This window comes from Takifugu flavidus, chromosome 8 (assembly GCF_003711565.1).
Source record: "Takifugu flavidus isolate HTHZ2018 chromosome 8, ASM371156v2, whole genome shotgun sequence".
NCBI lineage: Eukaryota > Metazoa > Chordata > Actinopteri > Tetraodontiformes > Tetraodontidae > Takifugu > Takifugu flavidus.
Genome location: NC_079527.1, coordinates 10,718,489 through 10,742,456, shown reverse-complemented (window position 1 = coordinate 10,742,456; position 23,968 = coordinate 10,718,489). Strand labels below are relative to the sequence as shown.

General features: G+C 44.3%; 1 protein-coding gene across 2 annotated transcripts; it reads left to right on the top strand.

Moving 5' to 3' along the window:
* Positions 1 to 228: 228 nt before the first annotated feature.
* On the top strand, positions 229 to 23,968 carry slc2a4rg (SLC2A4 regulator). 2 transcript variants are annotated; one of them, XR_008951785.1, is made up of 10 exons: positions 229 to 691; positions 1,725 to 1,960; positions 12,968 to 13,068; positions 13,968 to 14,206; positions 15,891 to 15,991; positions 16,902 to 17,175; positions 18,248 to 18,358; positions 18,747 to 18,874; positions 19,125 to 19,368; positions 19,627 to 23,968. XR_008951785.1 is itself a non-coding variant. In XM_057041305.1 (9 exons), exons 1-9 carry the CDS (start codon positions 431 to 433, stop codon positions 19,234 to 19,236), a joined length of 1,563 nt encoding a protein of 520 aa, XP_056897285.1. In that variant the 5' UTR covers positions 229 to 430; the 3' UTR covers positions 19,237 to 23,968. The 2 variants fall into 2 exon arrangements, 1 of the variants encoding a protein (XP_056897285.1); XM_057041305.1 differs by having other exon boundaries at positions 19,125 to 23,968.

Genomic DNA, 23,968 nt, shown 5'->3' with positions numbered 1-23,968 from the left:
CAGACACCGGCCGGTAAACTCTGGGACACGCCCACTCGCGCCTTCCTCCAGCCATATTGCTTCATTTAGCACGAATATGTGACTGGCAGGGTGCAAACCGACCAATCAGGAGCGGCCTCGCCGTGGACGCGTGCCAGAGTGCAATGTTTATGTGCGCAACGGACCAATAGGAGCGAAGCGGAGGGGGCGTGGCGTTCTATTGGAGGAAAGAGGCAAAACAATCTTTTATCCTCCTCCTGACCGGGCGGCTTTTTGGATCGCCTGGGCAGCGGTGGCGGCGAAAAACTTTACATGTAGGTTAGAATAGCAGTTAAGACACGTACAACACGCAACAACTCTCGACAATCCTGATAAATGTATCCAGCAATTTGCACTAAAACCTTTAGAAAGCTGGTTATCTTTCTTTAGTCTCCACTCGCCGGGTCTAAATATGGATTCCAAATTCATTCTGGAGAAGTCGACGACTGTCGGAGGTGCGGATTTTAACTGCCGGCCAGGGCGCTCCGTGCACTGCGACGCCCGGGTCCCTATCTTGGAGAGGAACGGCCCCATGCCGGCGTACACAAACGGGCCCGTCCCCTACAAATGTTCGCCAGACGGTGGCTCCCCGGTAGAGGTGAAAAGCCCGAGAACATGTTTTAAAGGGAACGGAATTTCTCCGGGTGGCCGAATATCACTCGACATGGAAAAAGTAAGTGTGTTTAGCGGTTCTGCTGTGTGCGTAGGACACCACAAGCCGGTGAAATCCACCCCAAAGTTAGGCGAGTATAGACAGCGTAGGGTTTTACGGCGACGTGTTTGAGTAGCTGTCACATACCGTTATTGTGTGTTTACGGGCTAAATATGCGAATTGGGAGCCCACAGGGGACCTATAGGAGTGTAGCTTGTGCATTGGTCGCCTCCATTGCGCCCCTGAAACGGACATTTAGCCCTGAAAGTGTCACCGTGTTTCAAAGAGCTGTCAACGTTCGCCCGCAAGTAATTGCGTAGTATTAAAACCGCTTTAAATGGCGGCTCGTTTTGTGTGCAAAGTTTACAGAAAAGTGGGGCAGGGACTCCTAACTAGTACCCCTCCCCCATGGCTTCAGGGTGGAGCCACGGCGAGGTCTTCCTGGCTGCGCCCGAGCTGCACGGCCTGCTGGCGGCTGCACACTGTCGGACAGCTACCACTACTTGTGGACATTTTGCTGTTTTTGATGTTGTTTTTATCCGCAGCGTGTGTTGTTGTTTGCATTTGCTAGCCTCGGTGCTGTTGCATTGTTGTCATGTTGTTACAGCGTTCAAGCAAATGCTGCATAGTTAAGTTTTGAGGGATTTTTGATACACTTCTCTGTGGTTCGTTTATAATAAATAAGACTTGGCATTGAATTTGTCGTCCTGTTTAATTGTTGGCATTTGATCAGGTGGTGGAAGGTGGTAGCTAGAGCCTGAAACTCACACTCATAAGGGGGTTTTGCTGCTGTTCTGACTGTTCTTCTGTTGGAGTTGGTAAATGAAGTTCTGTGCTGTTCTAAACAATAATCGGCAGGTGTCAGAGGGGAGGACGAGGCCTAAACCACTGGAGGGATGTTGTGCATCCTGTCCTTTTTTCTTTAGACACAGTCTTGCTTTAGCTTTAGTGGCTGTATTAAAGCTTTCTGCTGGATCATTCATCACATACTTGCATTTATAATTCAATGCTAATTGTTGGATACTCAATGATCTACGATTTCTTAATTTACTAGAATGTTCTGGGGGACCAAAAGGACACCGGTTCCTCGGGGATCCTGAAGAGGGCCAGTCCAACTTGCTGCCCAGGCATGAATGGACAGTTGACGGCTGGCTTCATGCAGTTGGAGACCAAGAACCCAGTTAAACAGGGAGAACTGGCCCTCAGCCTCAAGGCAGCACAAGGGCGGAATGTACCACAGGCAGAAAGACAACCCTTCCTCTCCTCCCACATCCCTGTCCCCAGAAACAGGTACACACTCTCAAACCAGAGACATACAACTGTGCACTTCTCTCATATCTTCATAGTGCTGTTATAATTTAGAACAGATGAAAAGGTTCACAGCTCTCATAAAAATGAAGCCGCGGGAGCTAGATTGATTGGGATTTTGCAGTGATTAAAGTAAACTGCAGTTTCATATCTGTCCTACAAAAGTCTTGACTCGACGTGGAATTTGTCCACTGGCTACAAATTTACAGTGGGTTTGGCATGAATGTTGCGGGGGCGTGCTGGTAAACTGACCACATGTTTGGTGTTTCATCAAGAGCAGTTTTGAAATCTGCCTTAACAGAGCCAGAGTTGGAGATGATCTCTGGATTGCTCAAACAGGAAAGAAAGAAAGAAAGAAAAAAAGGATATTCTTTGGATCAATATACGCTCTCACAAAGGTGTTTTGTCTTTTGGTAAACACATTTACACCAACATGTTTCAGAGCGAAAGCTGCAAATGTCACTGGGGAAAAGCTTAGTCTGTGGATATGATTATGTAACAGCAAGCAGGCCTTGGAGAGGTTGTGCGCTGTCTTTCCTGTAGGTTAGACAGCCATTGGCTACTGTGTTTGTCCAGATAATGTGCCAATACAATAAAAATGTTCAGCTTTTTATACCCCATATGATTAGACGGTGATAATTTCAAACTCTTTAGGGAACAATATTACCATTTAAACAATTGCAGATTTTCAAATGATTTGTGTTGCCACTGTTTTCGTCTAGGTGTGTCACAAGAGGTTTATTTATCTTTTCTTTCCTCACATTATCCTGTGAAATTCACCTGCTGCAGCTCCTGCATGATATGATTTAACTGTCTCTGCAGGAGTGGGACAGCAAGGTTTAGGTTTACGTGGCCATACAGGCTTGTTTCAGTCTCTTGACCTCTTGCTTCTCTTTGTTTCTTTGAGCGTTGACCGCTGTCCATCGGCGCTCTTACTTTACTGACTGCACCACGCTGCTGCTGTTGAAAAGGATTGCATAACATTATATAACTGTGTGGCGGTGGTCATATTAGGCAGGCCTCGTTGTTGTTTTATTGACCTTTCATATTAACGCTGTGCCATTGCCCTTCTTAAATCTTTCCGTCCTGACTGCCCAGGAAAAAGCATCTTTAAAAGCCAATAGTCACATCACCTGAATAAATTAGTTTTATTTACTTATTTTTCCACCAACTTTATTAATACGGCCATTGTGTCACAGGATTAAACATAATGAAGCGGTCGGTCGCCCTTGCGTGTTGTATATTAACCACCATATCAGTGTTTCTCACAGGGAGCACACTGCTGCGCTTTAATACTTTGACTTTCCAGTTTGCAACTGTTGCAGAGTCGGCCAAAACTCTTCAGACAAGTCTGGGCAATGATCTTAAATACTGTGGAGGAGGGGCCAGTGCATTCACTGCCGTGATGATCTACACATTCATGAGTTGTGCATATAAACACTCCTAGTCAGATTTTCAAACTCGCCTGCATGTGTGTGCACGCGCACGTTTTTTGCTTCTGTCTCTGATTAAGTTACACGCAGGCTAAAGCGGAGCTTGTTCTACCTGTCAATACTCATCAGTGTGGGATCTGCTACACTGATAACTGAACAAAGAGCATATTGACTGGAGTGAAAACAATAAGAATGACAAAATGAGAGCGGAATGGGTAATTTTATTAAGCCTTTTTACTTATCTCTCCTTGGTCACTTACATGTCACAAAAACAGGAAGTTTCCACGTCTAGGGAGTACAGATTCTGCAAAAAAGAAATCACCACTGTATTTAACTGGAATGTTTGTGCAGAGGGGTTTTCCTCTTTTCAAATAAACCTCTGGATCCAGATCCTGTGGTGTACTGTGTGCTCCATACAGGGATACCTCGAGCTCAGGGATACCTTGGTCCTCAAAGCAGCTATTGGATCTTTTGGCAGTGTGGGCAGGTGCTAGAAAAGAGAATCCACATCTCCATAATACTGGTCAGCAAAAGGAAGCATGATGTGCTCAAAAATCTCCTGGAAGACAGCTGCGCTGACCTTGGGCCTGATAAAACATAGTGTATCAACACCAGTAGATAATATGTTTCCCCAAACCCTCAGTGACAGTAGAAACCTCACAATGGACCTCCGGCAGCTTAAATTCTGTGTATCCGGGGCCTTGATTTCTGAATGAAAGGCAAAACTTACTTTTAGCTGAAGAGGACTTTGATCCACTGAGCAACAGACCAGTCCTTTTTGTCGTTTTTGTCCTCAGCCCAGCCCGTGCCTCTGATATTGTCTCACATGGACTCTGTCCTGGACCACCCCCCATGTTCTTTGACAGGCTTGGTTTTACAATCCTCACAAGTGCGCAGTTTTTCCTGTTGCTTGTGCTCCATTTTAAAAAAAGGCATAAAATCCGGCAGCCGCCTCCTTTAGCAACGACCTTTTGTGTCTTAACCTCCCTCTGAATGGTGACAGCGATTGTAACAAATCTATATAATATATGAGTTGCACTTTTTGAATGGAATTGCTGGAATAAATCTAACCTCTAATGCTCTTTCTCTAAAAAATGCAGCTGGTTATGGAAGGTCACAGCGACAGGACCAGTAACCCACCCCCACTCTAGTCTGGGTTTACTGCTGATGCATGCCAAGTCGAAGTGCATTTTCCTTTATTTCTTTATAGCCTATATCTGTCTTGACAATGCTGTTTAGTGTAAAAAGAAAAATCTGTCTTTTTTTTTCTGTAAAAGACAATACGAGGGTAAAGTTCTTGCAGCAAAACCGGCCGGGGTGAAAGGTCGTTACCCAGTGACAGGAATCATGTGAGAGTGGAAGGTCAGACCAGAATGCGAGCAGACATCTGGGCTGTCCCCCAGGTCAGTCTCAGGATGTGAACGATGTGCTGCACGTTTTCTGGTTCTTTATTAAGTTGATTATCTAGGACACGTCAGAATAAGGCTACTGTGAAGTGAGATTGGATGCTTTTAGACTAAGCAGCGCACCATTTGCATTACTGGTAAGTCACTCTTTAACCGTCACTACAGACGCTTGAGCCAGCGGTTGCAATATATAGCTGCGTGTCCACTATGTGGACCAGTTAAGTATGTTAAGTGCGTGGCGTCTGGGCCAGAAAGCCATCGCTGCTTCATCTCAGTAATTAGGGCGACATCATGCCAGTGTGGAAGGTTGCTCCTCCGATAATTCAGTGGGGAAGAGTGAGCCACAATAAACACCTGACACTTAAGTCAAAAGATTTGCAATTCGCACCGAAGCTTCACAAACAGCAATTCAAAAGAGCATAAAGTCAATGGGCTGCTGCTATGCAAATGCAGATGTGTGTACAGTGTCCTCACAAGATGTTAATCAGCTTGGGTTTTCTACTGAAGCCTCGAGGAGCAAACAATTTTATAAGAAAGGAGGAGAGTAAGAGGCAAGAAGGAATGTTCTCACTCTCTTCTCTGCAGACTACTCCAAAAGATTTATATTTCCAAACTTCAAATACTTGCGTGTGCTTCTAATTTTTTTTTAATCCTTTAGTTATATGACGTGCATCTGTCCAGCAGAAGGGCCCTTTAAGGGCAAGCAAACACAAAGAATTATCAAAAGGGAAGGAAACTTGTGTGCAGCTGCATAAACTGATAGAGATTTAAGGCCTCCTGTTCTAGGCAGCTTGTATTTAGAGACGCCTCAGGAAAATCAGCTAAATTCTCCTAAACTCCTGACATGAAACTATTGTTAAAAGTGCATCTGAACACCTGAAAAATGTGCTAAATTAATTTGAGGGAGATAAAAAAGATTGAAATGCTGCTTTAGCCCGCCGTGTCTCCTCCTCTTCACTCAGAATTGCACAATACACAAGTCCAAACTATTTTCCTGATTAGAATATGGACTTGGCACAACTCATGCGGCTCTCTTTAACAAGAATAATCTTGTTTGGTTTTGTGGCATTTGACTTTGACAGATTAAAGACTAAAACACAGTTGGAAAGCTAGCCTATAGTACTCGTAAAGCTCCAATAAACATGCAAATAATCTCCTGACTTCATATCTGGTGGGGGAGACAATGCTTTTAAGGTTCAGATTATAATATTTTTAAATGTTCTTATAGCAATCTGCTTTCTGCAGCTCGCCAACATAAATACCTTTGTCTTAAAAATGTAAGTGCATCCATGATTGCGTTTTGCTGCAGTGATTTGGTGGTGTGCTTTTTCTTGGTTGCTGCTCATTTTGTACCTGTATTTTCTCTCTGTCGCCAGGGGAAAAAAATGGTAATAACACACCTTTATTGTCTCTGTATATCTGAAAATTCCCCCTGCTTCACTCTCCCATCGTCTCAGCTATTTTCATTTTAATTAGCTGCGGGTGTTATAAATCCAAGATATAGAGGCCAAAGCTAGCATAATTCATTTTGGGTTATTTTCAGACACCTTCCTGTTTCCTCAACAGTAGATGCTGCTCTTGTTATGGCCCGATCCCAAAACACCGTCGGTATTTTCCAAAGATTACACTCGCCGTCGTGAACTGTCAACCTACCCGCGCTATCGTATTATCCAGTTTATACCCTCAGCTCAAGATGGGATCTCTAGACACCAAAGACTGCACGCTGCTCTTTAGGCAGAAGTCAGATTATGTCGATCTCTATGAGAATTGGGACACCCTGCACTTGTGTATAAACGTGGGGGCAAGGGGGGTTAAACAGGAGAATACAAGCAGAGTGACGCGTGCCATTATCAGCAGGCTTAATTTTACTAGCATCAGGGAAAAGAATTAATTACCTCTAATCCCAATAAAGTGCATGAACACTTTGTGGACGAGAGAGTCACCGTTTAAAAACTCATTCTTGAGCCTTTTAAAATGCCAGGATCTGCCCAGAGTCGCACAACGTAAGGCATGAAAATTGCTGCTTATTTATATAAGCCACATTCACTGGACTAAAACCAGTGGACCCAGTTCCTTGTAACCTCCATTTAACCTAATTTAAGGTGGCGTGACGTTTCTGTCATGCAGGAGAACATTCGACAGTTGTTCTGTTCCCATTCACTTTCAAACATCCTCCCACTTTCTTTCCGAGCACATGAGGTTGGTGTCTCGATACAAACGGATCAGAAAGCCTTTTTCCGAGCTTCCGTCTACCACGGCAGTCACGTGTTCCATGTATTCCTTTGATTTTTTTTTTTTTTTTTTAATTTGTGGAAAGGAAATGTTGAGTTTGCCAGCCTTGGGGAGTTAGAAAGTATCCCCTCTTAATCCTGGTGTTGGTGGTTTCCAGCACCAACATGCCACCACACAAAGCCCCGAGTGTATGAGGCAGCCCGGTCAGGTGCGTAACGGAGCCGCTGATCGCTGCACAGATCACATCAGGAGGCCAGAACATGGAACGCTGAGACAGTTTCGCAATCTGGTGGTTGTCAGGCTTCCCGTGTCTGCATTTCCTCCCACACTTGTTTTTCCAAAGATTGAAATATGCTCATTATTTTTGTTGTTCCTCGGTTTATGTAATTTCTTCAGGCCTCGCATATTTCGTGCGGTTTGGTCGTGAGTTATACACAGTGCACGGCAGATCTCCAGCCCGTTTTAGAACTCCCATCCGCCTGCCTGTGCTGGCCTAAACCGGTTTAAACGCAAGCATCAACACAGTGGTCACTGTATATTTACCAGCTTGTTTCGAATTGTGTTTCACACCATAATTATACCAGAATTGTAACAGTCATCCTCAAATTCATAGAACTAATGAGGTCTTGCTGACTCTGCCATCAGTTTAGTCATAAACCCACACCTGTGAAAATTTACTTTACTTTACACCCACAAGGAGACGTACACTAAATCGTTACTGTGTCTGTCACATAATCTTTGGGAGGACATTTCTGAAGTGTTGGAGATAATTGATTGAGATTAAAACATGCTGGTTTTAGAAATATTTGAGAACTGATGACATTTTTTGTGTGTGCACGCATGACCGCTCCAAACAGCATTTTACTATCACTTTTACATTGATATACACACTTAACACGTTGACAAACGTGTGCATATAGCGCCGGTATATGTGTGAGGGTTTTAGTTAATCCAAGACAAAGATAATACAGACACGCAGGCTTTGTCAGGTTTAGCCACACTACCCCTGTTTGAGAGATCATTCTGATGTTGTTGCAGGATGTGACACGTTGCTTTTGTTTGTTTATTACAAACGCTATCTGGTATTGCTGAAGAAGGAATAACTTCATATTTTTACCATTTTTACTGTAAGCGGTGTTTAATTGTTGTAGCAGCGTCACAGGAGATAAATGTTCCTCCAGTGGTTTTGATCATTTTCATCTTTAGTAAGTGGAGTATATTGCCTTTTATCGTTTAAATAAAGCTGATTAAATATGATCTAGGGCAATGCAAACACTGATCAAACAATCCAACACTATCCCAGAGGTTTTAACATTGAATCACATGTCAGTACTGTACATTTGTTGTGATTCTTTTCACGGGCTGTTTTTATGGAAGCGATGGGTACTTCTGGTGACACTTGGCACAGTGAGACGTTGCCTGATCACTGCAGGAAATTGGTGTCAGGGGTTTTTCTGATGGCACGGCGAATATAATCTCATACATTCAGCTGTGAGTCACCAGAAATCTGCTGTACAATAGATCTTAGTTTAATCTTAATCTTAACAATCTTAATTTAAACACCAAATGTGGCTGTTGACAGGTGAAAATTTTCTTCCAACCTTATTAATTGATGCTTTCTGTTGGCAAAACCCCACATTGTCTTTCTAGTAAGGTAAAGAAATGATCAGTAAGACATCAGTTAGACTGTCAGTGTGATGCTGCCGTGGAGATTAGGTTTCATGGAAACGGGCTGAATGGGGCCAGGGCTTGCTCCGGCTTGTGATGGCAGAGGGACAGATTCAAGAGTGAGTGGGAAGTAAAGAATGAAGAGGAGCCGCTGACTGCAACAGAAACAACTGTGCTGTTCATAAATGCTTCCTGAATTCTTCCGAACTATTTATTACTTCTTAAAAATCCGCATAACAGCCCGTTTGTTTACATTGACCCTTTTCTGCTACTACAGCGTGAAGCTCCGTTCTGTGCGCTGCTAAGGAAGTAAGAAGTAATGTTTTTGCTTTTTACCCTCCAAACATGTAAGAAAATAACTCGCTTACCTCGGCTGATAATAAGAATCTCATTTGTTCTAACGTAGAGGCCTCTACTTGGAAGAGACTCCTCCAAGTTCCCTTAGCAACAACATTGTTATTGGAGGGGGATTTACAAAAGTTGTAAAAAAAAAAAAAGTTGCTATAGTTACAGGTTAATCTTCTTTTGCAGTTCAGGGTAATAAAGCACCATAGCACTAGTGAGCCAGTTTTCCCAAAGTCAGGAACATTGCAGGTGTTGTATATAAGCTCTTTGTGTAATCACAAAGCCAGTCGACCATTCATGGGTTTTCCATGACTCATTGGCATTTTCTTTTTTGATTTATATGCTATACTTTATTTTAAAGATTTATTGTGTTAAAAACGCATAGTCAAAGAATACATCTTGTTAAAAACTGCCCCAGAAGCGTTTTGAAATGCAACCAAACATGTTTAGCTCGGGTTCCTCATTTGACCATGACTGGCCTGAGACTTTCTAGCTGTTTTTTTTTTTTTTTACAGACTTTAAAACAAGTGAGTTTCTGCTCGGGCTCGAGGGTTTATCTCTTTCCAAAGTTTTTTTTTTTTCACCGACAGGTAACCTGTGTGCTAAAGCAAAATATGCGTAAATAATCCTGCAGGTTTATTGCGTAGCGCGGGCACAGTGGGTCGGACGCACCATGCCATTCGCGTTCTGTCTATGCGCTATTATTTTGCCAGGACAAAGCTATCCGTTGTGTGTGCTCAGCCCCAGGCTACAAATTGCATTTGAGGGTGAAGAGACAGAGAAGGCTTTTTGTTCTGGAAGTGAATAGACATTACATGCAAGCCCACATTAAAGAGACATGTCTCCTGTCCAACAGCCTCGGCCTCTTCAGGGGGTCCGGTGCCTCACATAGACGCTAACATACTGTACCGAGACGCTGGATTGCATTCCGTTCATTACAAAGCCATTCATATTTGAATTTGTTAAGTACATGTTGTAAATATGAAGGTTTCCTCTGAAACAAGGGCAGAGAGTGAGGACTCGAACCCTTTGCTGGGCGGTGGGTGGAGGCACGGGGGAGCTGCTGAGCACCGGTTAACAGCCGTCTGATGAGGAAGCGTTGAAGCCAGAGAGGGCCAAAGGATCTTACGTAATCCAGCGAGGACGAGACGACATAATGGAGGAGGGGGATTACTAAAGGATGGAGTGCAGTGGGTGGTTTATTTTTAGCTGGCGTGGATGGGGCAGCTGTCAGGCTACACAACGGGCACTTTAAATAGCACCAGTTGTCACAACGCTACCTCATTATACTGGATTTGCCATTTTCCCGACATCTCACCCTTCCTTATACTGTTGCATCCATGCGATACCTGCAGAACGTGCGACGTGTGTTGTGCAGTGCATGTAGGTTCTGTTCTGCTGGGTGGCCACGTATTTACTGGGTTGATTATTTGTCCATCTTCCCGGGTTGGCTCAGTGTCCAGTATCTCCTTTGAACCTGGCAGATCCCTGGAATTTCTGCCATGCTGGTAACTCAAGTATACATGGTGTATTAAATATAGAGGAAGGTCTGGTTTGCTCCCCAACAACACCCAACAGCTGATGAAGGTGGATGGGGGTGTTAAATAGAGGTTGGCAAACAGCACCACGAGCGCTTCATATCAGAGGTCTGTTGTGTTTTTATAGTGCAGTGGCTGTTGAGGAGGGCTGCTTTCTCCTGTCAAGCCAAAGCTTCATACCACAAACCATCATCCCCAGTGTGAGCTCGTTATTGCACTTCGAATAACAAAACGTCCTCCTGACAGAGACGATCCAGGCCTTGAACACCAGTGAGGGGAGTCTCTGTGTCTGTCGGTCTGTCGGTCTGTCGGTCGGTCGGTCTGTCGCTCCTGTGTTTTTCTGTGTGCCTGGGCCTGGTTTGTTGACTTTAACTGGCCCATGTGTTGTGCTGCTGCCAAAGGGAACGGTTCCTGGCTCAGCCATTGCCAGTAACAGTTGAGGAGGGGAGTGGAATAAAGGGCGTGCTGTGTGTGGGTGTGAAAAGATTCATTTTTAGTTTTATTTTTTTTAACCACTTTATCTTCGAGCATAACCTCCAATGTGCCATGCAGAGGCATCAGCAAATACACACAGTGCACGCTTGTGCCAGCAGAACTAGTGAACGGGGTGATTGCTCTTCCCTTTTTTGTCTTTCAAATCGTCAGTATAATACTCCAAATCAAGCCCTTCCTCTTGCAACTATGCAACTACTTTTTCCTGCAGATTTTAAAGTGGAAACCTTTTTAAAAGCGCTGGCAGATCAGTGACAGCAAAAAAAAGTCTCTTACATCATACTGGTCTGAACATTGTGTTCAAACTAGAAGAGAAATGGATGTTAAAGTTTGGTAGGAAGGAATATGATACGACTCTGATCAGAGCTTAAAGTGGACGCCGGAGATCTCCCAGACATTCTGTCTGTTCCCGCGTGGTGTGAATATAATTAAGATGCTGTGCTGCTGATGACCACATCTGATTAGATATCCAACCATAAAATATGTCTCGATGCCACGCGTGAAGGCGATCTGGCACACTCGATTGGCAGTTAACGAGAGCTCAAACATGCACAGTATCAAGAAGCGCTGTTTACACAATGCAACAAACACTTCCACGAGATGTGATTAAACTGCGGTTGAGGGTCGTGGTCGTGCCAGGAAGAGAAAGCTTGGTGTCAGACCGTACGGCAATGTTCGGCAATGTGTTCGTATTCCCCGTGTGCATGCCTGTTTGAGGAGACCGAAAGAGTGTGTTGGCATTCATCCAGTTCAGAGTGGAGTCTGATCATTTATCAGAGTGTTTTGGGCTGTGTTGTTGGTGTGTTTGTTCTCTTCGGACTTCCCCACGTATTATATAGTCTGTGTGAATGAGATATGAATGTGTGCTAGCTGATTTTCTGCATGCTTGTGTGTGTGTGTGTGTGTGTGTGTGTGTGTGTGTGTGTGTGTGTGTGTGTGTGTGTGTGTGTGTGTGTGTGTGTGTGTGTGTGTGTGTGTGTGTGTGTGTGTGGACCTCTGCCAGGTCTCAGGGCTTGGCTGAGAGAACATCTCAAACCAGTTCACTCTGGTTGCAAAGGCTGGGGTGGGACAAGGACCTTAAAGCTGCAGCTCTCAGTCCCTCTGTGCAAATGGATGTTTCCTTTGAGTCTGCAAGCCTTTTTTTTGGGGGGGGGAGTGCTGTTTTGGATTTGTTTGGTACAGAGATATGATCACTTAACCTTCTAAGGCTTACTTTTGTAGCCTATTGGTAAAAACATAATCAGTTTATGAGTAAGTATATTCAGGAATGAGCGTGTTTTCTTTGCTCTTTGCTTGGTCTGAAAGTATTTTTTTTCTAAGTTAACACAGTTAAAGATCTAGTAGAAGGACGCAATGCCAATAACTGTTAATGTCAGAATTAAGACTATACCTATAGTTTGATTAGAAGATTTGAAACATGCTCTTCCGGTTCTTTCTGACAGGCAATGTCAACTTAAGCTGAGGCTAAAGATCGCCCGAACTGGGCAGGAAGGAAAACAAGCATCTCTCCCTGTTTGCACAAGCTGTGCCGAAGCACACCACAAAAACCATCCACTTGGGAGGATTTCTATTTTGATGATGTCCTCGTTCTTATTTAGACACATGCAAATTTGCACCCCTAACATACACAAAGATTCAGCTAAACATGTCAGGCTGCTCCTGGCTGCTCATCAGGGACAAGATGATGGATCTTTATCCAAAATAACTTTCCATTTGCTCAGCTAAAATAAAGCATTTTTAATACATGGTGCAGCCGAAGTTTGGTTTGTTCAAATATATCCTGGGTCTTGTAAGCAAAAGTAGCAGCGGGACCACAGTTGATCAGATGTAGCATGTTTTTTTCATCAGTGGATAAACCGTATTTATTTTTTCCAGGAGGCCCTCGGGTCATGCTGATAAGGAGGTGATGGCTGCCACCGTCCTGACCTCACTGTCTACGTCCCCTTTGGTGCTCTGCCCTTCAGCCGCCCCAACAGGTAACACGAACAGCCCACCAGTGTGGAGCTACCATTTGTGTTGTGCTAATGGGACATTCAACATCAAGCTGCACTCATTTTTAAGATCAGCCTCAACACAAATCCAAACTGACTAATTTTATAAAGTGTAAAATGGGAAGAACCAAACACGAGATTAGCCAAAGCGCATCGATTTCTGTATTTTTTTTGTTTATTTATTTAACAGAAAAAATCCTGATTATTTGCACATTTCCTAATTTTACCTTTTAGCCTGACATGGAGCAGCTGCCAACTGTATGACCTCTGCTGCCACAGCCCTGTTTTACTGTTCCCAGTGTTGTGTAGTCTGCGGCTGCCGTTGCCATTGCGACTATGCCAGACGTTTAAAGTCCTCTTGGCTGTTTGCACTTTTTACCTTCCCTTTATTTTTCTTGTTGACAGTTACTCAAATCCCTTTGCACGACTGTTTGCAATGTCTGTTACTGTGATGATTTTCTACTGGAAAACATCTCAGCGTCATCGAAAAGAAGAAATATGGCACAATTCACTTCAGCAGCCCACTAATTGATCCATTTTTTATAATTTAATCAGATGAAATATCTCGGTATGTTGGCGTTGGATATAAATAATCCACAGTGTGCTTTTAAATCTACCTTGTGAGATTTAGATTTATCGTTATGGCATTATACTTTATAACGGATTGGTATACAAACCCAAATTTTATTTGATTTAAGTTGAATTTAAATTCCTACTTAAAAATACTTAATACACCTTGAAAATTTGGGGGAAAAACTTGCAAATTCAAGTTTTTAGGTCTCATTTCGGTGCTTTTTCCACTTGGTACCTAAAATGAAAATTGAACCCTGAAACTGTCTCTGAAGCTGAAGCTGAATTAAGTGTAACTGTTGTTGAAACCGCAGTCCCGGAGCCAGCTAACAGGGTCTGGAAAGAGGTGCTGTCGGCCAGCTACAGCAGTTCAACGAGCGGCAACTGGAGTTGGGATGCCAGCGACCAATCGGTGCCCTCCACACCGTCCCCCCCTCTGTCCAACGACACCAACAAGAACTTCCTGCTCTTGTCCCAGGGTGATGATGTCAGCGAGGATGTCACTGAGAGCACGCATTTCATGTTTGAGGACCCCATACCTCGGAAGCGAAAGGTAAACATCCTGTAACAACACAGCGCTGGAGCTGATGTCGATATTCAATTCACACATTAAACCACATGTAACTGTTCTGCACCAGCGAGAAAACTCACTCCAAAGTTCTACACACTGAAAATAAAACAGGCCGACAGGCGGTGTGGTAGAAAATATAAGCTAACTGTGTTAGTTTGATTTGTGCATTGATACAGTGGCGTCACCGCAACACAAAACTCATGTGTAAGCTGCCGCTGTGATTGTGCTCAGTTGTGTTTTTCAGCAGTCAGCAAGTTAAGAGGATTATTTAACATGTCATTCAGCAGCTGTAATGTAAGTGTTAAGTGATTTGTGATTGTGGGATTTAAAGCCCCCCCCCCCCCCCCCATGCTGCCTTTTCGGTTAATAATTCTTTTAAACTATGTAGTTGGGCATGTAAAGCAAGCTTCTCTCAAGTTGGAAGAGGGTCAATAATAGAGGACACTTAAAGTAGCTATAACAGTAGAGATAACAGTAATTAAACTTTTCTTGTTCAGCTTTTTATTGCTTCCGTCTTTTCTTCTCCCCTATTTTAGCAGTTAGCTAAAAACAGCATTAGCCAACTGTCACACGTTTGCAGTGGTGCGAGTCTCTGCCTGCTCCACAGACAGCTGCCAGCAATGATGTATGAAAAAAAAAGAAAGAAGTAATCTCCTCCGCAGTGCGTTTATGAACCCGCAGGACTGATCCAGAACTAATGTAAAAATGAGATCCAAAGAGAATTGGAGATTACAAACAGTTCTAAATACTTCTTTAGAACACCAGAGGTTAAAAAGAGGTCTCTGTGGCATTTGTGGGTTTTGCCCGTGTCTCAGAGATTTAGTCTGGAATTTAGTTGTAAGGCAAATGTAGTGGTTAGAATTGTCCAGGACTGAAGGCGAGGGAAGGCCACACATCACATCCTCCAGGCATTAACCCATTTTACTCGTGCCATCTTCCTTGTGTAGGTTCTGTCCCAGTCTTTCCCTTTGACTGTGTGTCTGTTTAAATTCTTTTCATACAGGGTTTATATTATTACTCTGCTGCTGCTTGAATGTCTCTCCAATGAAACGTTGTTGAGGTTGTCACTGAGATTTAGCCATACGAAAGGCTCAGGTCGGGCGGGAACTGTTGAACATGTTCAGGTCTCTCCAGACCTATTTGATTGGGTTCAGGTCAGAACTCTGGCTCCAGGTGGGTCTCTCAGCGCTCACTGCTGTGCTGTGCTGAGGCTCGTTATCTTGTCAGGAGGTGAACCTTCAGCCTAGTCCCAGATTGGTGGAGAGCTGCACTGATGGTTCACCTTTTGGAGAAGAGGAGTCCCAGATGTATCTTGTCACAACCCTGCTGATCTGATCTGCTGATCTGACCACATGGTTTGGTTCTTACTGGTGTGCATCAGTTGGGAGACCTTAGACACACAAATCAAGTCCCATCAGTGAACTACAAGAGGTGGATTCTAATCAAAGTTAGAAACACCTGAAGACTGAGCAAAGGGAGGGATGACCCCCCCCCCCCCCCCCCCCCCCGGGGAATGTTTGGTTCTCGTCATTCTGGAACATTGAATGATTGATGAGACATTATCTGATTCTTTTTGTAGCGTCGGGCCTTTCTGTGAAAGCTTCTGTTGACCATCAGTGATCACTCGGTTCCTCTGAGACGTGTTTTCTCTCAACGTTTCCTGTAGAACTCCATGAAGGTGATGTTCAAATGCTTGTGGAAGAACTGTGAAAAGGTCCTCAGCACCTCCTCAGGGATCCAGCGACACATCCGCACGGTCCACCTGGGGTTAGTCACAGATAATACACACACACACACACACACACACACACACACACACACGCCCGTGCACAAGCACAGCATGCTAAGATAAACGTTAGACTCATGTCTTAGGTAGTGAATAATAATTCATCCTTGGATTGGATTTAAAATTTAGATACCATTTTTTTTTTGATCTGTAATCTCATTGTAAAATGCCGGTCGGTTTTTCAATTTGGGGGTGGGGGAGGTGTGGGTGGTCGTGTACAATTTAAATACAAAAATTCAGCAAGTTCTAGTTCCTCCATGGAGTTTCTGTAGACACACTTAAATTATGCGCAGCTAAAAAAGAAAATCACACACACACTCGCATCCGTCACAGCTGAAATGCTTTTCATGTATCCACCCTCTCCGACGAAGATTTAACCTGTTCTTAGCTGCATATTTTTATTCAGTAACCAAGAAAATATTTACGTTCGGCTTGCCATGGAGTTGTATATGTTTGTATCCCACTGCCAGATGTTGCATTTATGACATGTCATGTGACCTTCTCACATGTATTATCTGAATTTATCATCCAGGAGCATCTTTCTGAACGTCCCCACCTCCTGTATGTTGATATTACGTCATCAGTCAAAGGAACTATACAGCTTGCTGGTTTTTACTGCCCCCTGTTGTTTGAAAGAGTAACTACTCCCTTCACCATTTTAGGGCCCCAACCCGGAAAAGCCCACTATCAGCTCCGAATACTGAGCAAGATTAGGGAATACTTAAAAAAAGAGGAAGTATCATAACATTGAACTTATAAACATGCTTAAATAACAACGAATGAACCTTCGATATTCAGATATTCAAGCATTAGCTGCAAATGTACCAAGCTGCATGATTCATAGCATTAGCTTGTGAAATCCAAGCAAATCAACCTCTTTCTCTCTCACAGCCGGAACAGTGACTCGGACTACAGCGACGGAGAGGAAGACTTTTACTACTCAGAGATCGAGGTCAACATGGACAGCCTCACAGAGGGTTTGTCCAACCTCGCGCCCACCTCCCCAACCACAGTCGGCCCTCCGCCCGCCTTCCCACCGCTGCTCACCGACGCCTCTCATTCTGAAAACATCGGCGTGAATGGTTTCCAGAACCACGCCCCAACACTGCTCAGCCAGTCGGCGCCATCTGCACTCTGCCACATCCGCACCGACCACGCCTACCAGGTGCTCGCACACGCAACCCCGACACGAAACCGCAGATAGCCGTTGACGGAGCTTCAGCGCTGCCGCACAGATGTTTTGGTTTCTGCCATACGAGATCCGCAGAGGCTGAAAAAGCTCCGAGGGCAGTTTGAATCGCTTCCCTCCTACATCAGTGTAGGAGCAAGTGTCAGGGGAGGGAAGGAGTGAAAAAAAGGCTGTTTGGCAAACATCAACCTCAGGTCACGTCAGAATTGAAGTTTAAATATTGTTTAGTGTAAAAAGTTTCCATCGCTTACTTAAGAAGTAAACTTATTTACACTTATTTTATGGAACAGTCAAGGAAATCTTTTATTATCGGCTGACTGAGTCGATAAGCTTCGTTCTCCATAAGCTGCCTCATGGACGTGTGTAACAATGTAACGTTTTAGACAATAAAATGTTGTTATTGGCACACGTCATAGAGGTCGTGCAACTATTAAGGCCGGTTGAATTGAAACATCAAGGAGGTGGTGATGCTACTATAGTCAACATCTCCACTTCAGCTTGAATGTCCTTGGAGTTACAGAAGTGCTTTCAGTCAGAAGAATACGTTTAATTCAAGCATACATCTCGCATATTGGATCCCGCCTTGCGTGGCGGTTCAAGGCTGTATTGATTTTAAACTTTGTGTTGCGGCCCTCATGAGATGTTATGCACGCACAACAAAAGCGCATCACCTCTCCTCGTTTTATTTTCTTTGTGATGAACTGCACCCACCTTTTTCTCTTCTGTACCGCCAACTTCTATTGTGCTTTACGTTGTCTTGGAAACTGACTTGTACCACAGTCATGGCCACAAGTGCCTCGGAGTGTTGCCTCGTAATTGTTTTTGTCATAAGACAATATCTTTATGGGATAAATATTGTATACAGTTGCTTTTGACAGTAATTGTGGCGTCATTAGTAAATATCTAATTCAAGGTTGCGTGGGCTGACATTTTCAAATGATTGAGTTAGATATATTTTTACCCCACATGCTTTGTGTTCTGCTTTTATAACAGTCTTTTGTGTTCTCTCTCTCCTCCCCTTTGGGGTTGGCCACCATCCGTATTCCAGGCCACGGCTCCAGTGAGTATCCCTGTGTGTCCTGAGCTGGCTGAGTTAGGCAGCGACAACGGCATCAGCGTGTCATGGCAGTCACCTCCTGTCATCTTCAAAGGCGCCTCGGTGAGTGACGCTGTCCTCCACAGCTTTTTCTGCTGATTCCACAACAACCTCCCAACGCACGACGTGCTTGTGAATCCTAATTCTATTTTATGAAGCAGAGGATTAGGATTAAGCGTTTTCTATGGTAACGGGAACTCTGGTGGGTCTCAGCCCATCATCTTGAATTAGAGCTCATCCAGGGATGCTCGGAGGACCTGAGGGAAGCAGCTGACACACCTTTTACTTTAAAAGCAGGACCGGTCAATGAAAAGATCAACAGAAAAAGCAGAATTTGAGCACTTCTGTTGGTAAAAACATAACAGATTGGCTCGGTCCAGCTGTATGTCTTTAGTCCTGTGAAGCTGGACTGCGACATTGATCGGTGGACGTCTGTCCTCTGTCTTTCCAGGGGCCCGTGAATCAGGTCCGGACGGTCAGCATTGGTGAAAAGCGTCAGCCGGCGACCAGCACACACACCACTGTTAACAAGAGTCACGCTTTGATAACGCAGGCAACTAAATCCACGCCAGGAAGCAGGTACGCTGCATAATCCAGAGCTGCAAGTCTCGGAAACTAAATATTAAATATGTTTGAGCCCACAACTGTATTAAAGCACATTTATGAGATGAGCATCATTTCTGTGAGCGTTTATCTGTCTGTGTTTACCGTTGGGCAGTAGTAGAGGTGTGTCGAACCTCTTTGACACCCCAATTGCACACGTTGAGTGTTTTAATGGCGTAGATCCCTGCGCACCTGACCTTATGCTGTCACATCTGTTGTTACCAAGGAAACCCCGCGGCGAGGCAAAGAAGTGCCGAAAGGTATACGGCATGGAGAAGAGAGACATGTGGTGCACAGCCTGTCGCTGGAAAAAAGCCTGTCAAAGATTCACCGACTAATCCGGCCCATTTCCTGTATCCCTCGCCAGTTACAAGAAGATGGATCGAGGGGGCGGAGTCACGGCTTTGCGTGGCTTCCTCCGGCCCGCTCGCTCTTCTCTCATTTCCAAATACAAAGACTATTTAAATCTGGTGAGTTTAAAAAAAGAAAAGAAGAAACTTCTGCAAGTCCCGCGACTTTTTTCTAAGACTGAAACGTTTTTACTCTGAGCAAACCAACGCATTTGAACCCGCCGACTCGATATTTTTGGCTTTCATCTGTCGTTTTTCAAAGCTTTGACTCATGACAATGATTCTAAACTACAGATAAGCTCTTTGGTATACTCTGTTGTTCATTAGAGGATCATCATGTACTCTACTGTCTTTGACTCTGTTTCTTTGATGTTCAAGGGTCACCACCAGATTTAAGACCTCTGTAGCAAACATATATTTGCTGTGTCACTGATTGACGGACAGACAGACCGCCGCCCTTCATACAGCCGTCCTGGACATCAGCTGTCTGTTTATGGAAACCATCCTTTCATTTTATACAGCCTGCAAATTGAGCACAGCCAGCTGGTACAAAAGTGGTACAAAAGGTTTCCCTTGAGTTTCAAAAAAAGCCCAAAACACTTTTTAAGTGACGTACGCGATATATGAAAGATATTTGCCTCTCTTATTCTGTGTTCCTGTTCCCAAGAGATATGCACCTTGAAGAAATGCGTCTTTTTGTTTGGAGTATCACTGTAATGGCAGTATATGTCTGAGAGAGTGGACGTCTTTTTCCTCCCCGGAGTTTATTCTCAGCAGGGTCTCGCTGAGGCAACTCGCAGTTGCACTGTGCAATCAGCAGAATTTCTGGGTTTGTAGTTCTGTCATTAAGTTGAGAGGGAGAGGCTCCGTTTCTTTTTTTTCTTTTTTTTACTTTGACGGCTGTTGTTCGCCACCACGTTGGACGATAACTGCCCTTTGGGGAGAGCAAGATGTTGTCAGTTGTGATGTAAGATAATCGGGGAGCCCGAATCGCCATTTCAGGCTGTCTGATGTCATTCCAGTCAGAGTTCAAACAGGCTTTACTGTCTGGAATAGTCGTAGCGAATCGGCTGCATTTGTAGACACCCAGCCTGAATTTGAAAGAACTCAGCACTTCCATCTCTGTTTTTTTCTCTTTTAATCTCGATGTGTTTATGCTCTTTTATCCAACATTTGAAAGTGAAAAGCAAAGATCAAACCAGTGGACGCACGGTCGGTGACACGGAAAAAAGACTTCCAGAAATGGGATCGGAATAAGCCTGTAACACATGAAAATGGCCACATTTTTCACTTTTTATTGGAAAATGTAGAAGCGATGGATTGATTTGAAGGACAAAATGATTGAAAAGGAAAGTCCCTAATTACCACTCGTAGGGAAAAGAAATCTATGCGCCCGCAGTTTCCCCGTAAGAGATTTTTACCGCTTTCGTGACTAAAACATCTCGTTTGATTTGTTTCCCCTGAAGAAAAGACAAATGGTTCTTCCTAAACATAATCACACATTTGCTGTGTGAGGCTTCAAAAGTTTCCTTGGAATTTCTGTTCACATGAAAATGGATCAGATCTCAATCGGCAGCGAGGAGATTCGCGCTCGCCCAGGCTGCCAGCAGCTCGTTCTAAAGTAGATTAGCCAGTGAATTCTCTGAGCCGCTCCGGTTCGACCAGTTCGCCGCCACAGCTTATCACGCGCGCGCACACTTGCAGTGCCTTTCCTCTCCCGTGCAAGCATTTTCCTGCCAAGATTTCCCGGTTCAGGCAATTTCATACCTGTTCCGCAGAAACATACGCCTTTAAACCGGCGCGTTGAACTCCTTGAGCGGATATATGAGGTGTAAATTTGCTTACCAGTTCCTGTTGAGCCGCCATTTTGGTCGGGAATGGCCGTGCTTATTTGATCTGGGCGGCGTCTCGGATAAGCTACACAGGTCTCTGTCTCTACAGTTGGTCTCCTCTGGTCAAAAACTTCACAAAGTGCCAATGAAAAGAACATAAAAGGAAAACTGACCTGATGAAATTGCACTACTCTGCACTGTGCAAAGACATGTTTTTGTACATGGCCATTTTTTAAAAACTTTTATTTTGAAGTAAAAGGACTCTTGTTGCAGTGGGGGTGGGGAGGGAGGGGGTGTCGTCACTGCTCAGTGGATTCAGCGGGGCATCAGGGATAGGGGTTTTGTCCCATTCTTAGTGGTCTTGACTGGTAAGGTCAGGAGTTATTAATAACCAGTGGTGCTGACCATGTGGTACTGGGATGTCCGCAGTGGTACTGAGGTAGTTTTATTGCCTTTCCCTGGAGGAGTACCAAGGGTAGCACCTGCCTCGGCCTCAGTCTCAAGTTCTGGCCTTGAGAACAGATACTTTTATGGCCTGTAGTGTTTTTAGATTTCCACAAGGTCCATAAATTCTGGGAAGAATTCACCGTTGAGCTTCCTTTACCGGGTGCCAGGGACACAGCAACGCGACGAAGGCGGACTGAACCAGTTCAGCTGGCTTCAGTCAGAGCTGTTGATTGACAGGTATTAAAGGGCAGCAGTTCAGGACGCGACAGCGCATCAGATCAGTTCATCAGAGTGTCAGCTTGGTGTGTCCCGACCACACGTTTGACCCAGCTTCAATTAGGTAGGTAAAACCCGTCTCCGCATCTTGAGTGGGAGCACTGTCCAGCAGTAGAATCGGTGCTTTTATTTTCAGCTGGTAGCTAACTGGTGTCTGGACGTGCACACTGCTCTGGCAGCTCTGCACGAACCAGGCCACCGACGCTCGAGGGCCGGTAGGAACTTGGCCCGGTGGCGCGTTCTTGTTGTGAGGAAGGATTGTGGGTCCGCGTGTGTGCAGATCTTGGATTGTATCTGTGGTTACTTTTGTTGAAAGTGCGTCACCAGTTCCAAAATCCACCTCTCAGGGGAGGTTGGGATAGAAGTTGACTGGTCATTCATTGATTGACAGGTAAATCTTTTTTACATTAGATGAATTCCAAAAAAGAAGAAGAAGAAGAAGACAGGCAGTGACGATATAGAGGGATTCACACTTTCAGGGCTTTCTTGTATATATGCAACATAAAGAGAACCGAGAGGCTTTTTTCATATATTATGGTTTCATTTGTCGTATCTTGCATTGAAAAATGTTGCTTTTTTACATATAGTTGCTCAGAATATTTTCTTTCTTTTTTTTTTTTAAAGTCAATTGAGAAGCTATAGTGGACATGACACATAAAAATTCAATGTATGTTGTAGCTTAGAGGCAAGGGTGAAAAATACAGAACATGTTGAATGTAAAACCTACAAACGTGAGTCTTTTTTTGTTATAATTGCTGACTAGTTTGTACTGCTTGTAGTGAACCTGTAGCATGTCTCCAGAATCGGTATCAGGTCTTTATTACAGCTTCGTCACATCCGTTTAGCTCCACCTGTCAATCATATCAGATAACACAACCATGCAGTATTGCTTTACTCCCTTACTTTGTGCAATGAGACGCTTTATAACGAACTAAATCAAGTTTTCTGTGACATCTGGGCTTCTCGCTCACATTCACTTGTTCCTCATCTCTCACTCTCTCTCACTCTCTCTCTCCCTGCCAAATAGTAATCGTTTTTTAACGTAAGGATGTATCATCTTGGACGTTGTCCGTGTTTGTGATGTCACGTTAACATTAGGCAGGATAACCTGTGACCACGATAAACGCTTTCAGGTTTTTTGGAGGGAATCTTTTATCCCGCCGGGCACATTCCAACAGACGGCGTGCTTTTAGGGTCGTAGTGGGTTCCACCTGTTGCTGTAGAGACGTATCCGTTCCCGTTTCCTGTCATTTCCTGCTCTCTGCTCTCCAGCTTCACTGTGGTTCCACCCATGCCTTTACCCAGTATATTAAGCTAAAGTAAACCCTTGAAATGTGCATCAAAAGCCTCCTCCGTCTCCCACATCAGTATGTTTGTGCTGCTTTATTGAATGTCAGTTTTCATTTGTGTGTAAACCAGCAGCAGCAGCAAAGCCAATAGATCTCCTTCCAAATCAAATGTAATGTAAAGCATTGCAAGGCAGCTCCTCAATCTCCAGCTTCTTTGAACTCCTCTCCTGTATCTCTCAGCCTTCTGTCCTCTGTTTGGTAGATTTGTCCTTTAAGTACTATTTTTATTTCTCCTATTGCGTTTTTACTGAGCCCCACTGGCTTGAACGGACTCTTGCCCCCCCCCCCCCCCCCCCCCCCCCCAACTCATTGATTGATTGACTGATTGATTGTCTGGTTGAGCTTGTTTTGCATGTCTGCCATCTTGGTTTTCTGCCATTTTCTTTCTTATTTTTCTTTTGTTTGTTAGGAGATACAACACTGAAGGTTTTATGTGTTTGATTTCCACTTTCTGTAAACGATAACCCAAGGCTGATGGAGCTGGTTTTCCTCCAAGTGTTAAAAAGGCGCGCTCTCTCTCTTTCTCTCACACACATACACACACTCTCGCATAGCGTTTCGAAGGAAACATCAGCCTTGGGTCTTCACTGGAGGGCAAGATTTCTCTTGCATGTGGCCTCGGCCTCTGGTCTTCATCAGCAGTCCCATGCACATTGAGGAGGCACTTTCTGAGGAGTGGTGCACTCAAGGAATATTTGTGTGAATGTCACGCCTATGATTAGTGCTTGTAAAGATGGATGACCGTGTAAGATGCTGATAATGTGATCTGTGTGATGTAGTGTCATGGAGAGAAAATAAAGCTGAATGGAAGACGTC